The 14,038-nt window shown below is 41.3% G+C and overlaps 2 protein-coding genes across 6 annotated transcripts in view; one reads left to right on the top strand and one right to left on the bottom strand.

Annotated features, from left to right (window-relative positions):
• Positions 1 to 426: 426 nt before the first annotated feature.
• prss35 (serine protease 35) lies at positions 427 to 5,640 on the top strand. The gene is made up of 2 exons (XM_056762577.1): positions 427 to 862; positions 3,525 to 5,640. Exon 2 carries the CDS (start codon positions 3,538 to 3,540, stop codon positions 4,783 to 4,785), a length of 1,248 nt encoding a protein of 415 aa, XP_056618555.1. The 5' UTR covers positions 427 to 862; positions 3,525 to 3,537; the 3' UTR covers positions 4,786 to 5,640.
• Positions 5,641 to 6,098: 458 nt separating this feature from the next.
• snap91a (synaptosome associated protein 91a) overlaps positions 6,099 to 14,038 on the bottom strand; it is a 36,206-nt gene continuing 28,266 nt past the window's right edge. For 2 of the 5 annotated variants that reach the window (XM_056762097.1, XM_056762096.1), the window contains exons 16-28: positions 13,406 to 13,633; positions 12,816 to 12,896; positions 12,527 to 12,595; positions 12,163 to 12,270; positions 10,951 to 11,013; positions 10,659 to 10,829; positions 9,373 to 9,597; positions 9,247 to 9,271; positions 8,863 to 8,956; positions 8,395 to 8,481; positions 8,216 to 8,308; positions 8,018 to 8,112; positions 6,099 to 7,934 (exon numbers count right to left, since the gene is read on the bottom strand). In XM_056762097.1, coding sequence (XP_056618075.1) covers positions 8,026 to 8,112; positions 8,216 to 8,308; positions 8,395 to 8,481; positions 8,863 to 8,956; positions 9,247 to 9,271; positions 9,373 to 9,597; positions 10,659 to 10,829; positions 10,951 to 11,013; positions 12,163 to 12,270; positions 12,527 to 12,595; positions 12,816 to 12,896; positions 13,406 to 13,633 — 1,331 coding nt within the window. In that variant the 3' untranslated portion in view covers positions 6,099 to 7,934; positions 8,018 to 8,025. The remainder of the gene's footprint in view (positions 7,935 to 8,017; positions 8,113 to 8,215; positions 8,309 to 8,394; positions 8,482 to 8,862; positions 8,957 to 9,246; positions 9,272 to 9,372; positions 9,598 to 10,658; positions 10,830 to 10,950; positions 11,014 to 12,162; positions 12,271 to 12,526; positions 12,596 to 12,815; positions 12,897 to 13,405; positions 13,634 to 14,038) is intronic. The other 3 variants (XM_056762098.1, XM_056762099.1, XM_056762100.1) reach the window with 3 other exon arrangements.

The following is a 14,038-nucleotide window of genomic DNA, read 5'->3' as shown; positions in this document are numbered from 1 at the left end:
TGCTTAATCGGTGATACAAGACCGATGCATGTTGTTTTTAACAGGAGAAACACAGCCTTAGCAAAAAATCTGTCAGGACATGTCCCACCTGTTGTACGTTACACCAAAATGAAGTACTCAACCTGTTAAAAAAAACACCATATGCTGGGTTAGGTATGTTTGATACTGGTTTTACCATCTTAAACCTGCTATGGACCAGCTAAGGACCAACTTAAACCAGCACATGACCAGCATAAACCAGGTTTTTTTTCAACAGTCAAAAAAATGAGGGGCAGCTCTCATAGCACCCCAAAACATGAATAAACACAAATGTTAAGGCATCCATTTATTTAAAGACCCCCTGCTTCCGTGTTTAACACATCGTTTACACTGAGACAAGTGATGTGGGAACGGGACATAACTTCAATAAAGCGCGCTGCTGCGCTATTGTGCGCACAGTGGAACGAATCATCGTCCAGATCCAATGAAAGCTCCACTGAGGACATGGAATGAACGAGTCTTTGAATTTGACCAGAAAAAAAGGTTTATTCAAAATCTCAGAGTTATTATGGTGAGCTAAATTCACTTTCTCCGCTCCATCGTTGAAGGCACGATGGTCCCTCCCCTACACGAAATCCTTTGTGAAAATCTTGTTGGACTTTTTTCCTCCAGTTCCTTCAAACGTCAAGTGTAATTCCTACCGAGGACTTCGCCTCTGTGCTCTCACTGTCTTGAAGGTGGAGCAGATATGAGAAGAAACCGACTATCAACTAACCAAGAAGAATTCTGAGATGAAAATTCCTATATCACCAAACGCTGCTTCTTTTTAAATAACAAGCACCCCTTTGAGGATTTTACATATCCATCAATCGAATGATAGCAGGTATGAAGCTTTTCACCTTTTAGTAAAGGTTATCACTGGTGGCATATAGGCCTCCTGAATTTGATGTATGAAATACATGCGCAAAGGTTTTCGTTAACAGGTCCTATATTATCATGGTCGTCTAGTTCTTTTGACAAAGTTTCAAAAGTTAAGTGCTTCGTTGCAGCCTGTGCAAAATCAAAAAAAAAAATTATTTTTCTAGTCATTCGTGATTTTGAACACATAGCTGGATTGCAGAGATTCTGTCTGTAAAATATGTGTTTTGTTTTCTGAGAGGAAAAAGATACAAACTGCATAGATCAACAAAAAGATGGTAAACAACTCGATTCATACATTTTTTCGTAAAAATGAGAAAATGATTTACTTCTGATGAAGTTTAGCACTTGCAAAAATGTACCATGGTAACCTTACGTTATGTGTTCAGTAAAATATCACATTTAATAGCTACGCAGCATACTGTACAAAAGTGATGATCGGCTGAAATTATTATCATTTATTAAGGAAAAGTATCTACTGATAACTGGAAATTGTTGTTGTAAATGATCATGCACGAATGACTGACAGTAAGAGAAAGCCATGCATTGAGCCAACTGTAAATGAACTAACCAGTCGATGTCAAAATCGTTTCAAGTGAGACCAACAGCGCCACCATTTGATTGGACAAAATAATGGTTAAAAATGCGCAGATTCGCTTTTAGACTCTGAACGGAAAAAGGGGAGCATGGATGGGAAATTTTCTGCTTCGTTAAAAAAATCCCTCCTAGTCTTTTCCAAAGCTGAAAGCTTAGGACATATAATACCTCTTTAATCTACCCAGCTGTTGCTCTGCATTAGCAATACATGTTGTGTAGGGTATATTAGTCAACGGCGATGTCATAGAGATGTTTCTGCAGTGATGGACGAATGTCAGAGAGACTGTTGATTTTGAATTATTTATAAGCCTCAGACTGTCTGCACATTTTATCATGCAGTGTTTCTGGAATTTTGTTTGACCTCCGTGAGAGCTTCACCTCACACCAATTCTTCATTTGGTTTGTCATTGCCTTGATCCATAGCCACCCTTCCACGCATCCGTGCACCCACACATTTTTCCTCCAATGATGTCGGGCGGTTTTGTCTGTGGAGACAATCCATGCAGACCTTGATATGGTCCACAGTGATAGTATACCAGAGCAAAGGTTGGGTATGAAAAGTGGATTTTGGAAAGTATACTAAATCAAGGATGCTGTAGAAATATATATTCTGACCCACTCTCATCACCCCCAAATTGACCACTCGTGGTGCTGTTTTTGTGGAACGGGACTCTGTAGTCTATTGTAGGATGAATGTCAGCCTGCTGGCAATGTGTCTCCAAATGCTTAGCTTTGTGCTTTGCTGGCAACTTCCACCCATTGTGTATTTATGCTTTTCTCAGTGGATGCGTAATAATTTCTGCCATGATGCACACACTGTATACTGCACATCTGGAAAATGTATTGTGCCATTGAAAATACTGCAAATGTTTCCTAATTAAGGGACTTTATGAAATCTTACGGTGAATCGCATATTACAGCTTCAGGCAGACAATAGTCTTTTCAGTTTGGGGCAAATTGATGGTCTGCTGAAAAAAATAAAATGCACCCACATTTAAAACTCATTTAAAGAAATCTGCAACTCGATACACTGATGAATGCAGAAGTACTGTTTGGATAGTGTGTCTATTGTCGTTGTTTTAATGGAAATGTATAAATGCTGAATGTTTTTGCTGATTCGATTTCAGACATAAAAAATATCATTAAGTCATGAGAGTGTTTATGTTGAAATGTACTCTTCTGATTTATTGGCAGTGTAAATAATTATATTACCAGAGCCTCGATATGGACTTAATTTTGACATTTAGCAGGACAGTAGGGAAAGTTTCCAAGCCACTAACTCTGACCAAGCTCTGACTCACTGGGTCAACAATCTTACACTCCCTGCCACAAAACTTCAGTCTCCACAGCGTAATTTTCCTTGAACTGTAGATTTTCTTCTGTCAGCCTGGCGCTGGACTATTTGTGTGCTATTGTATCTGTTCAGTCTCCAAAGCTAGTACAGCTAATTTGGCACACTAAGTTTTACTTATTTTTCACAGTTGTGCAGATGTGTCTTTGTGTCTTGCCATTTTAAACGGAAATTGGAGTTGTTGTCATAAGTTTGTTTAGGAATCTGTGAAAAAAGTGTTGTTGATTTAATAGTTAAATTACGATTGAGTCTAAATATCTGTGGTATGGTATAATGAGAATAAGACATAGGAATGCTGTAGAGGACAAATTCCAATCAGAAGTGTATGACCTCACTATGAAGTGCAAAGCCCTTGAAGTGGGAACTCTTAGACATATTTTCGAAAAAAGAAGAAGAATCTAAGTAATATTTTCACAATGATCTTCAAGGGCGCAAAGCTCCGCTTGGAATTCCACATCAGACTTCTAAAGTAATGCTTCATATCTTATTATTTGTCTCCCCCTAATGGTCATGCGTGGATTTTTTATTATAACGAAATACGTCCCAGTTGGACATCCTGTTTTATTAAAATAATGCACAGTATACTTCTTTAACATGTGTTCTTACATATTTCTCAATGACAATAATGCCCCGTTCTTCAGTATCTGACTGTTTTTCTCTCGTTCTCTTTTGGGACCAGAGGTTTCTCTACAATGGGCCCGGTACCCTTAAAACTCCTGCTCTCCATCTCGGCGCTAGCTGTGCTGGTGGCTGCAGCAGCCAACGATGCCACAGGTGATGACGAGTACACCTGGCCGCAGAAGAAGGTGCCTCTTGTGCAAGAAAAACGAACGGTTCGTCTGGACAGCTCAGAGTTTTCGGCCAAACCGCAAAGCGAGCTCCACGGAGTATGTGGCATAGAGTGCCAGCGGGGTCTCCCGGTGCCCAGCCTGGATGATTTAGAGAAGATTCTCTCTTACGAGACGATGTACGACAACGGCACGCGCACCCTCACCACCGTCGCTGTGCAGGAGCTGAACGCGAGCGACTGGACGGGAAGCTCTCCGTCGCGCGCCCGACGCAGGCGAGAGGTCTACGGCACGGACACGCGCTTCACCATCGCGGAAAAGCAATACTCTTTAAAGTATCCTTTCTCGACGTCTGTGAAGATTTCCACGGGCTGCTCTGGAGTCCTGGTGTCCCCCAAACACGTGCTGACGGCCGCGCATTGCATCCACAACGGCACGGACTACCTGGACGGAGTACAGAAACTCAGCGTGGGGTTGCTGAAGGAGCGATCTCGCCGAGGGAAAGGCAGAAAAGGGAAAGGACGGAAGGGAAAGGGACAGAGAAATAAAATAGAAGAAGGGGAAACAGACGAAGAGGTCGCAGAGAAGCACGAGCGCAGGGGCAAAGGGAGGAGAAACCGCAGCCGGAGGAGCGCCGTTTCCGCGCCGCCCTCGTTCCGCTGGACGCGGGTGAAACAGATGCAGGTACCGAAGGGCTGGTTTAAAGGCATTTCCGAAAGCGTAGTGGCCGACTATGATTACGCCATTCTGGAGCTCAAGAGGGCGCAAAAGACCAACTTCATGGATCTAGGCGTCATACCCTCAGTCAAAAAGCTGCCGGCTGGCCGTATCCACTTCTCAGGCTTCGACGATGACCGGCCGGGCAACCTGGTGTACCGCTTCTGCTCTGTATCGGAGGAGTCCAACGACTTGTTGTACCAGTACTGCGATGCCAAGCCCGGATCCAGCGGTTCGGGCATCTACATTCGTCTCAAAGAACCCGGCAAGAAGAAATGGAAGAGGAAGATCATCGGGGTTTTCTCGGGTCACCAGTGGGTGGATGTGAACGGGGTGCAACAGGATTACAATGTGGCGGTGAGGATCACGCCGCTGAAGTACGCGCAGATCTGTCATTGGGTGCACGGGGACTCCAGCAAGTGCCACGCGACCTGAGAGACCCCAGACAACTTCAGCGCCTCCCATTTGCGCACTTCACAGACTGCTGCATTCGTCAAAGCTCTTGAATTCATCACAAAAGTCATGAACTATTCCAAGTAAGGATATTTTGATACCATAATTTATTTTACCAGATAACTTTTGGTTTGAATCAGATGTGTATTTCTAGTCGGTCTTATTAAAGATTAGGTCATAAACGTTATCATTTTTGAATTAGAAAGTTAGTGTTGTTTTGCCATGGGAGGCATTTATTTGGTCCTAGATGTTGTCGACACAGGAAAAATACTTATTTTTCTGAGAGAAATTGTTTATTTGTGGATTTACTTTTTTTAAGAAAGTATCTGCTTATTGATGCTGTTTTTTAAAGCGTTTTGTTTCTGTAGGTTATCATTATATAGATGTTATGGTTGTGTGTCTTTGATGACTAAACTGTAAACTCTCTTCATGGGCTTCCATTGACATCTATGTTGCTGTCTTCTGTAACAATGCAGACAGTTAACTACCTTCAGGTTGTCCTTGTTGATTTCTGGTGCTAATTTAATTTTTAATACATCAGAGGACCTGTCAGAGTAACAGGCTACTGTAGAACTGTAAGTATGTATTTAATGTAAAGCGTGGAGTAGTGTAATAAAACCACGCATTGCTTTCAAAACTACACAGGGTTATTTAAAGTTTACTATAGTCATTGGTAAATATCATTAGATTTGTTTGTAATTACGATATGGAGGAAAGCAATATAGGAAATGTAAAAATCGTAATATAAATCTGCATTTATATTTTTCAACGTTGGTTAAAAAACTCTGTACTATTTTAAAGACCAAATAAAGTGAGATTTATGTTGGTCAAGGAGGACAAAAAAACTGTGTTTGTTTTTCGATAATCCAACAACTGCTGAATCAAATGACATCATTATGAAAACAAATCATGGTTTTACTACAGTAATTTAGTAAGACCAGGTATATATACACAATAGCTATTCATTAAACGAATAGTTCACCTTCAAAATGTTTTGTCACTCATTTACATTATTTTCTTTCTTCTGTAAAACATAAGGTATTTTAAAATGTTGGTAATCAAAAGCCATTGGTACCCATTGACTTCTATTGTATGGACACAAAACCAATGCAAATCAATGGGGACAAAATAACGTGTTCTGCAGAAGAAGAAAGTCATACAGGTTTGAAATGATAAGATTGTGTGTAAAAATGACTTAATTTTAATAGTGAAGGTGAACTATTTCTTCATATATGAAAAGGACAACATGCATCTTACAAAAAGATGTAATCTCTGTTGAAAACAGACACTGGAACTCAGGTGGGCAATTCCTCCCATCAGTGTTTATTGCATCTCAAAGGGCTTACATGCACTATGTAGGGGTGTCAATATGAATCGAAAACTGAAAATAAATACATTTTGAGAATTGAAAAAGAGAGCCGAATATCTGCCTTTGTCACGTCCATGACAACAAAGGGAATAAAGAGTTCTAGAGAGTTCCTACAGGGATGTCCATTCTGTAACACTGTTTAACAGTGACAACCTCTGAAAACTGTTGCAAGGATCTAAGAGTCTATCACTGCTAATAAAACCGCACGTGCACCTAAGCCCTACATGGTCCAGAATGAAAACGCTCCTTTTCATAAAACCAGTGTTTTCATTCTAGATTTCTGCTCTGCACTCCATTCTGTTGTGCAAACTACAATATCCCACTCACCAACAGAGGGAGCATGATTTGACCATCACGTATAACAAACGAGGAGTAGAATGTGCTATATGGGAGGGTAAGACTGAGAACCAAACCTGTGAATGGTTCTTCTACAATTATACAAAATAACACTACATGTACCAGCTTCAGTTTGAAATTCAACGAGCACAAGGAACTATATAAGAGACTCAAACACAGCATTCCACTGACTACAACTGTAAAATTTGGGGGAAAACATCCAGATAACCAGTTTAACAAGTTGCTGTACATATTGGTCACGTCATTAAGAGAAAAGAGGCATAGTTCCCCCAAAAACGAAAATTCGGTCATGAATTACTCGCTTGTTGTTCCAAACCTGTCTGAATTTCTTTGTTAGGTTGAAAATAGAGAAAGATATTTGGAAGAATAGAAACAGTTGCCTAACATAGTAGGAAAAATGACAATGGTAGTCAAAAGTGCCCCAGAACTGTTTGCTGTCCTACATTCTTCAAAATATCTTTTTTGTGTGTTCAACCGAACAACCAATTTTTTTCTTCTATGGTAGTCAATGAGGTCCAAGAACTGTTTGGTTATAAACATTCTTCCAAATATCTTTCTCTGTGTTCATCAGAACAAAGAAATGTATACCGATATCGAACAACCCGAATGGGAGTAAATGATGACAGAATTTTTATTTTTGGGTGAACTGTCCCTTTAAGTGTTGTTTCATGAGATAAACCAAATGGATGCAAGTATGCTAACAGTGGATTGACAATTAAACTACAGCGTTACAAAAAAGGACATGTTACCACCAATCGAGTTATCTATGTGGAATAAAGGAGCCTGGATATGTTATTACTTTATACATATTCATATATATTCATATATTTTTATATTTGTAAACAACCATTTCAATGGATTATGGATGATGACAAACTGACTTCTTATAATTTTACTACCAGGTTCACATCAATGAGTTGCTCACAGAGTCTGTTTTGTCACTATGCAGTGTACCTTTCGCAAATGATAAATTGCACACTGCTGCCAAAGAACATACAACAAATAGCGCACAAATGAACATTTTTCGGGTGGGCCGTCACATCAAGGAGGCCCCCAAAGTACAGTTGAGGGGAACATACACACGTCATTCATTTCATTCTTAAACGTTGGAAAAAAGTTGACCTACATACACTTTTTAAGTCTTTCTTCATCATTTGTGTTTTTTAAATAGTTTTGTTTCATTTAAACAAAAACACATTGAAATAAGCACACCGTCATTTTTCGGCTTGTTTTTCTCTACGATTCACTTCACAGTTTGTGCTACAACATGACACAGGTACGCTGGGAAGGGCGGAATGGATTTGAGGGGGGATCGGTGGATCTCTAGCTGAGGGGTCCTCAGGCATCTGGGGATGTAAACAGACAGCAGCCCTCTCTCAGTGGAGCTCAATCTTTGAGAAAAATACTGAAATCGGAACAGAGACGAAATGTTGTATTATATTGCTCAATAAAGTGAAATGATGTTTAATAATGTCTTACTGAAGATACCTGAGGGATTATAAGAAATCCTTGATGTTGAGATCTGCGAGGGGGTCCTTGGTGGGAGGCTTTTTGGGGCTCTGAACAACTTGCCCTGGAGACAACTGAGAAGACAACCGTGCAGGGTTATGGAAATAAATATGCAGGATCGACATCAAGAATAGAAAGTGTTTGTTTTTTGTGTGTGTTTGAGAATAAGTTGTTTACTGGTGCTCCTGATCCTACAAATGGCGGCCTCATCATGGGTTGACCCATCATCGGCTGGGGCATCATGGGAGCACCCACTCCTGCTGCTGCGGGCTGGGAGAACAATGAAGAGGAGTAATGAGGCAAAACAATACAGAGACCCTGTTGATTTGTTCTGTGGTAAAAGGATGATTTCTCACCATGCCAAAGCCTGGCTGTGCTGCCATGGGCGGTGCCATAGCTCCAGGAGGGGCGGCAGCACCTGGGGCTCCAGGAGAAGAGCCAGGCTAAATACAAACACAAGAGAAAACAGAATCATGACAAAATCTCCAAAATAATCCAATCTTAAATAAATCGAACCCTCTGTTTGTCCTCTTTAATTTATTTTTTTCACTTTATCAGAATGGTACACAACACAAAAAAGGAGGCGATTCAAAAAGGCTTAATGGTCTAGGAAATAAATGGGAACGGGAAATTATTTAATATTAATATTATATTAAATGAAAAAATGTACATAAAACCATTCAAATCCTTAAAAAATTGAAATAGTAAAGGAAAAATATAAATCCTTATTTCACTGAAAACAAACACAAACAAGATAGATTTAAGATCTTTGGTCACTTTTGACTTGGAGGATGAATAAGGAGCACCAGAGGGGTAAGTCTTACCATTTGAGCGCCGGGGGTTCCCCAGCTAGTTGGGGCTAAATGAGGTGTCCAGTTAGCTCCTCCTGTCAGCTTCTTCTCATTCCACTGGTTGTCCCTGTACCGAAAAAACAGATGTCAGTTAACGTAGTACACATAAATCATTCATAAATGAAACGAGATATTTAAGGGCTGCAAAAAATGAAACAAGATTGACTTGTCCTCCAAGGCAAGATAAATCAATTCACCTGCCACATCCCTGAAAACACTGTCTATTGAACTGTCAATATAGGTCAGATTAAGTCATTCATAACCCGCACATGGACATTATAGATTAGTGGCAAGATTAAAAGGTATCCATAATAGACACAGAGCGAGAAGAAACACTATGACAAACACAAAACTTACTTCTTTGGATTTCCCATCCCCAAGTCTAGAAAAGAGAAAGAAACAGAAAGATAAGTACACGCTGGCACTTCCTAAAATTCATTGACCCTTACACACCAGGTCTACCCTTTTTCATACAGTACATACTTCCAACCAAACTGGCAAGCGAAGAGTCCAAGTCTCCACCAATGGGTTTGATTGGTTGGACAGGTGCCATTGTCGGGATCATCGTCGGGGTCATCCCCATCATGACCGACGCCATTGTCGGCAATATCCCAGGTGTCACTGGTGTGCTCCCGGCAGCCATAGGAGTCCCGCCTGTGCTCTGAGGCGTTATGGCTGGCATCAGAAGGTCTCCTAATCCATCAAACACTACGGTGGACACAGAAAACTGGGTTTAATAGAGGTTATAATAGATAATCTGTTGGTCAGAGCTTCATAGGCCTGTGCTATGTTCTGGACAAACAACTGGTCACTTGCATAATATAACCAGTCAAATATTGCAGTACGTGAGTCTAACAAAAGACAGCAACAACATAGAAATATCCCCAAAAATCTTGTAACGTTCATGATACGAGGTATTCAAATCTGCATCCAGGGGTTTTTAGGACATGCATTAGGAAGCTGCGAAACTATCAACACATAAGAACATCTTCACGAACGTGCAATTTGTAGCATTGCACATATCGAGTTAAAGGATGCCAGCACAACATAATTTGATACATTCAGTCAGGCTCAGAAGGAAATATCCTCAGGGAAATACACTGCAACCAAATAAAAAATACTTAAGTGTACTTAAGGAGGAGTTTGGTAAAAACCAGACTCAAATTCCTAAAGTTTTACAGCAAAGGTCACCTAAAGGCAAGACTTATAACACTAAGGCAAGCAATGCATTCTGATGCAGTAATACGGGCAAGCAGGTGGCACACCGCACAGAGAGGGACAGAAGACAAAGAAAGTGAAAACACAACTCTAGTACATTCACACTTCCCGAACCCAGCAGCGTGATTGGGTAAAATGCTACATGCCGCAAAGCCCTGACCGGAGCTCTCTCGCCAACTCACCAAACGCACAGCGGGTGCAAGCAATGAGCCAGAGCAGTGTGTGAGGAGAGATATCAGAAGGGAGGCACGGAGATAAACAGAAACCAGGAAAGGTGAGACAGATGAGGAAGTCGAGAAAAAGGCATATTAAGAGAGCAAGAAAGCAGAGCGAGGATGAAACAGAACACAAAGAGATTAAAAGAACAGGAGCAACTGCTTGGTAAAAACGCCTTTGGCAAAGCAAAATCCTCTGTATATTACATAAGAAGGTCGGCGAATATTGCAAAAAAAAGCACTGCAGACAAGCTTAAAATATTTGTTTTGTCAAATAAGCCATAAATTGTTTAACATTTGACAGCACACATATTTCCAATAGAGGTATCGCCTCACCAGATGCATCAAAGCCACCAGAGGGCGCCACAGCGGCATTGTCTGATGCCGGCGTGGTCGTGGGTACCGGCACAGAGCCAAAGGCATCAAAATCCGACTCCAGCAGGTCGGCTGGGGCTGAAGATGGCACTTGGGTAGGGGCAACTGTGGGGGCAACTGGTGAAATCAATCCTACATTGAGGAATGAAAGCCAATCAAAATCCACCCATCATCATAAACACACCCACATCTCACTTAAAGGTTCCTCGTGAACACAAAGAGGAAAAATTCTGTCAGCATATATGACACATACCCCCAAGCAGGTCACCTGACGGCGCACTGGTCTGGCAATCCAAGGTGGCGTCCCCAAACGTGTCTGTCCGGGCGAAGGACGTCCCGCAGCGCAGCATGAAGGAGGAGAAGCATTAGTGAGCCTTACAGCTGCATACACTGAGAGAGGGGCAGATGGAGAGATTGAGCCGAGATCTTCCACCAGACGACACACTCCCACGCCAACCCATAAACACTGACGCAGACAGCAATAAACACTGACGCATGTATGCGCAAACATGCATACTGTGTACATTCCCATGCACTCAAATACACATGATAGCACAGCATGCAAACCGGGCAAACACACACACCGAACAAAAGTCTCTGTTGTCGAATTCTTCGCTGGCTCATTTACAGTTACAAATGAATAACCAAACACCAACAAAACACCATCGGTAGCATTTGCAGAAATTACACCATGAATCAGAAGATTATGAAATGTAACATGTTATACTTACCAATTCTTAAAAGTATAAACTTGGAAAATGGTTATATATTCATGCATTTGGCAGACTCTTTTATCCAAAGTGACTTGAAGGTACATATTTATATATTTACATCCAACAAGAATGTGGAAGAATGACAGCATGACAAGATACATGAAAACTGTGATAAAAATAAGGTTATCACATCAGAAAGAATACTTTAACTTTTCCTAAATACCTTCACAACTATAACGGTTGCATTGCTTTAAAGTGAATAATATTTGTACATGTATTTAAAAACGTTCGAAACTTTTAATGTGTTCTGTTTTCATGTGTCTTGTCATGCTGTCAGTGTTTCACGTTGCTGTTGGATGACTTTATGTCACTCCTGATGCTTGATTTGGTTGAAACTCAACAAACACTGGACTACAATGGCTCCAATACGTCTAAAAATGCTGTGGAATGGTCTCTTAACAAAACTTTTCCCCGGCTGTATGTGTTATCTTGAATTGAACCCACACCCTTGGTGTTGCAAGTGTCATGTCCCATCAATCTACACTATAAGAGTAAAAGGAACACCAAACAACATAATCGATGTGAAAAGACTCAAGACAAACGTTGGGCAACAACCCTTTTACAATTCACAGGTCATTGTAAGTCAGAGGATTACACTATTGTGGAAACATCTGGATGTGATCTGTGTATTTAAGCTCAATCTCTGCTCCTCCGGATGTGCGTTTTTGTGTGATGGAGTTTAAAGGACACACCAAGGAGATCCAGCACAGGTCCTGTCGCGGCTTTAGGAGGAGAGACAGCAGAAGCTGGAGCCGCAGGTGTCGCGGCCACAGGAGCAACAGCTGGAGCAACGAACGAGTCTATGTGAGAGAAACACAAAAAAGAGGACAGGCTTTGATTCCTCTAGCTTCCTGAATATTAACGGTTTGGAGTAAATGTGAAGTGTAAGCAAATAAGATTGCAACTTTTCTCAAATAGGGTGAAAATCGTCCAATCCTTTTTAGCAATGGAGAAAAAGTCTGATATTATTTAAATGTCAGGTTTGTACCCTATTTGCGAAAAGTACAAATTCGAGGTAAAAGAATAAAACTTCAGTGACAAAGGACAGACACTCACCAGACAACAGATCACCAGTCACACTGGCCTCAGGCAGAGGCGAAGGCCCGCGAGAGACAGCAGGAAGATCTTGAAGACAGAGCAGGAAGACGAAGAGAAAATGCGAGCGAAGTCAGAAGGGTGCATGAGCACACGAAGGACACAAATTCGTGCTTTTGAGGGCGCAAACATGCACAAGTCCACGTTCCACTATGAGGACAACCCAAGACGGAGCAGTGCAAAAACAGATGGGAAAGAAGATGAAGACTATAACAGACGAGACGTAAAGTACGGCAATCAATTCCTGTACCTGCACCGAATAGGTCTACGCTAGGAGTGGTTGCTTTGGGCTCAGTGGAGGAGCCTTGATCGGGCATAGAATCAAACATATCTATAAACAAGGACACACATATGCGTTATGATTCGAGGCATTCCATATCATCACAGATACAACGGAGACAGAGAGAGGGAAAACCTTGTTTTTTTTGCATATTTCAGAACTGTACAGAAATATCAACATGTAAAAAAGCATGAACCGATTTCAATGAACTCGCAACATTCGCATTGAGGTCAAAAGGTTTGCAGGACACCGCAAATCCTGGATTTTGACCGACTGCGGTGCATTTTAAAGGCCAAGCGTAAATCCGGGACATTGACCACCCTTTTTCAAGCTAGACGAATACAATTTAAAAATGTCATCTCATTTTGATGAACATTGCACCTCTGCAATGAAGGTGGTTAATGCCACGATTCACTCCCGAGACCAGAATGACCAAAATAAACGAAATATGAGATTGAGAACAACAAAAAAATCGTAATAATGTTAGGGAACTAGCTTGGCAAGTTAGAGCATAATGCAGAGTAGAGCAAACACAGGCAGAGTTAAAGCAGAGATTTTACCACTAAAGAGGTCTAGTGTCGGGGCGGCCGCGGGCTCAGTTGTTGCAGATGTTGCGGATGCGGTGGCGGTGGGTGGAGAGGAAGCAGCAAGAGCGGCTTCTGGCGAGATGCTCGCTTCGGCACTAGTAGGGGATGTGACCTCAGTGACTGCGCTCTCTACGGGTTTCATGGCAAAGAGGTCCAGCTCTGGAGCGACGCTCGCACTCCCCTCAGACGTGGTCCAGGGGTCTTTATTGGGGAGGGGTGACAATGGGATGGGGAAGCTTTGTTAAATAACAAACAGTGCAAATGAAAAGAGGAAACACATTGAAAGCTTGCAACTTCAGGAGTACTAAAATGGAATCCGTCACGTTTAAGGCACTATTAACCGTAGTACAACCATGAGAATGTTAAAAGCAGTTTGATATTCTCCTACATGGTAATAATTAAAATAGAGGCATGTTTTATTAATGTTACAGTTCAAACAATAAGGTCAAATATCTCTTGTAGCATGCAACATTATGTACAGTAAATACATCCACTCTGCTCATGAAAATAAACATTAAGGTTAGAATGAATCTCTGATACTAACATATAATTGATCAGGGAACGGAAACATGGGTATTTGGATGCGAGTCGATTAATATGGTTAAC

The sequence above is a fragment of the Triplophysa dalaica genome, chromosome 12 (genome assembly GCF_015846415.1).
Source record: "Triplophysa dalaica isolate WHDGS20190420 chromosome 12, ASM1584641v1, whole genome shotgun sequence".
In the NCBI taxonomy this organism is placed as follows: domain Eukaryota; kingdom Metazoa; phylum Chordata; class Actinopteri; order Cypriniformes; family Nemacheilidae; genus Triplophysa; species Triplophysa dalaica.
The sequence above is the reverse complement of the archived record's forward strand: the minus strand, read 5'-3'. Positions and strand labels throughout refer to the sequence as shown.